Consider the following 2,500-nt stretch of genomic DNA (forward strand, 5'->3'; position numbering starts at 1 on the left):
TGTGTTTTGTTTTTTGGGCTGTCGGTCGGGGACTAAAAAAAATCAGAAAGCAAAAACCCATATCACATTACAACATTTTTACGGTTCCCCCAGCCATTCCGCACAGTCTGTTTTTATAAACGTATTTGTTATTTTTTAAAGCGTTAACCCGGTCGGTGGAAGAAGTTTTCAGCCCATCAACGGCTGAGGGCTCAAACGACGGTTTCTGACACCAAGTGACTGCCGGGACCGAGGCTTTTGTGTGTGTTTTATGCGCGCGGTGGGTGTCTGCCGGTGTGTGTGTGTGGCCCGGTGGCGTGTTGGGTGCGCGTGGTGTGTGTGGTGGGGCCGGTGTGTGTGTGTGCGCGCCGGTGTGTGTGTGTGTGTGTGCATGTGCGTGTGTGTCTGTGTGTGCGCGCCGGTGTGTGTGTGTGCTGTGTGTGCGTGTGTGTGTATGCGCCGGTGTGTGTGTGTGTGTGTGTGTGCGCGCCGGTGTGTGTGTGCATGTGTGTGTGTGTGTGCGTGTGTATGTGCACGCCGGTGTGTGGGTGTGCGTGTGTGTGTGTCTGTGTGTGTGTGTGTGTGTGTGTGTGTGTGTGCGAGTGCGTGTGTGTGTATGCGCCGGTGTGTGTGTGTGCGTGCGTGTGCACGCGCACGCAGGAGACAGACAGAGTGAGCAAGTCAGACAGAGAGAGAGTGAGTGGGCGAGAGACAGAGAAAAGAAGGAAAGAGAGGGAGAGAGAGAGAGGGAGAGAGAGAGAGAGAGAGGGAGAGAGATAAAGAGAGAAAGAGACAGAGAGAGAGAGAGAGATATAAAGAGAGAGAGAGAGGGAGAGAGATAAAGAGAGAGAGAGAGAGAGAGAGAGAGGGAGAGAGAGAAAGAGAGAGAGAGAGGGAGAGAGAGAGAGAGCACTAATCCACTGCAGTTCTGCGGCTCGCAGGTCTCTGCAGTCCCTGGTCACTGCTCTAACGGGCATTAGTCGCAGGATCAGCTAATTAAATTTGGGGGCAGCGCTCCGCGTGGAGCAGGCCGGCTGATTGGGGGCAGGTGGGAGGGGGCGGAGCAGAGACACATTGTTCAGAGGCAAATGGAAAAGCGTTAAAAAGAGCGATGATGGACAAAGAGGAGAGAGAAAAGATGAAAAGAGCGGAGAGAGATTTTATTGTCGGTCCTGTGCTGTGGATTTCTGAGTTAATGATGGGAGATGGGGGAACAGAAAGGCACCAGGTGCACACACTGCAGGTGAGGTCCGATACAGTGACATGAAGCACACACACACACACACACACACACACATGCACGCGCACACACACGCACACACACGCACGCGCACACACACACATGCACGCGCACACACACGTACAAACACACACGCACGCACACACACACACACACACACACACGTACATACACACACACGCGCGCACACACACACATACGCACACACAACAAGCACACACCCACACACACACATACGTACACACAGGCACTCACAGACACATACACACATACTCACACACACACACACACACACACACTGCAATGTAATCCAAACCACGCTCCAAAACCGAAAACGCATCGATTGTGTAAACACACATTGAATTTGAAACACTCACGGGTCACAACCCAATGTCAATCCAATCTGCACCTTGAGCTGATGTCTCCTGCCAGGGGGATCTCTGATCTTCTGACCAATCGCGGCTCCACGTTCGGGAGGGCAGAGTCGTTTAATTTGTTGATACGAGGGTTAGGGGCAGTAATGGAAAGCAGACTGCGGCTCAAGTCATTACCGGGCCTAACGAAGCCTGTCCCACTCAGCTCGGAACCACAGGCCAGACACTCACCCCCCCAGGCCCCCCCCACGTCCCACGGAACTCACCTGCCCAGGTTGATCACGCCGCGGGGGATCCCGGTGGGGGTGTTAAAGGCAGGTAGCAGCTTCTCCCCGAGCTCCAGCACCTTCCTCTTAAACACCTGCAGGAGAGGAGACACCAGGTCAGGAGAAACAAACCCAAACCCAAATACACCCTCATACAGACACACACACACCCACACCCACACCCACCCCACACACCCCAACACCCAACACACCACCCACACACACCCACCACACCCCACCCCACCACACCCCACACCCACACCACACACCACACCCACACACACAACACCCCACACAACCCACACACCCACCCCACACCACACACCCACCACACCCACCCACACCCACCCCCACACCCACACACCCACCCCACACACACACACCCACCCACACCACCCACACACACCCACACCCACCCCACCAACACCCCCCACACCACCCACCCCCACACCCCCACCCCCACCACACACCCCACCCACACCACCACCCCCCCCCCCACCACCAAACACCCACCCACCAACCCCCCCACCCCACACCCCCCACACCCACCCCCCCACCACACACACCCAACCCCCCAACCACCACCCCCACAACACCCACCCCCACCAACCCCACCCCACACCCCCCCCACACCCCCCCAC

The 2,500-nt window shown here is 56.6% G+C and overlaps 1 protein-coding gene across 1 annotated transcript in view; it reads right to left on the reverse strand.

Moving 5' to 3' along the window:
* Positions 1-2,500, reverse strand: part of LOC135234749 (mannosyl-oligosaccharide 1,2-alpha-mannosidase IA) — a 218,319-nt gene that overhangs the window by 32,865 nt on the left and 182,954 nt on the right. Inside the window, exon 5 of the mRNA XM_064299681.1 lies at positions 1,860-1,954. Within this exon, the coding sequence (XP_064155751.1) occupies positions 1,860-1,954 (95 nt within the window). The remainder of the gene's footprint in view (positions 1-1,859; positions 1,955-2,500) is intronic.

Source organism: Anguilla rostrata, chromosome 1, assembly GCF_018555375.3.
Source record: "Anguilla rostrata isolate EN2019 chromosome 1, ASM1855537v3, whole genome shotgun sequence".
In the NCBI taxonomy this organism is placed as follows: domain Eukaryota; kingdom Metazoa; phylum Chordata; class Actinopteri; order Anguilliformes; family Anguillidae; genus Anguilla; species Anguilla rostrata.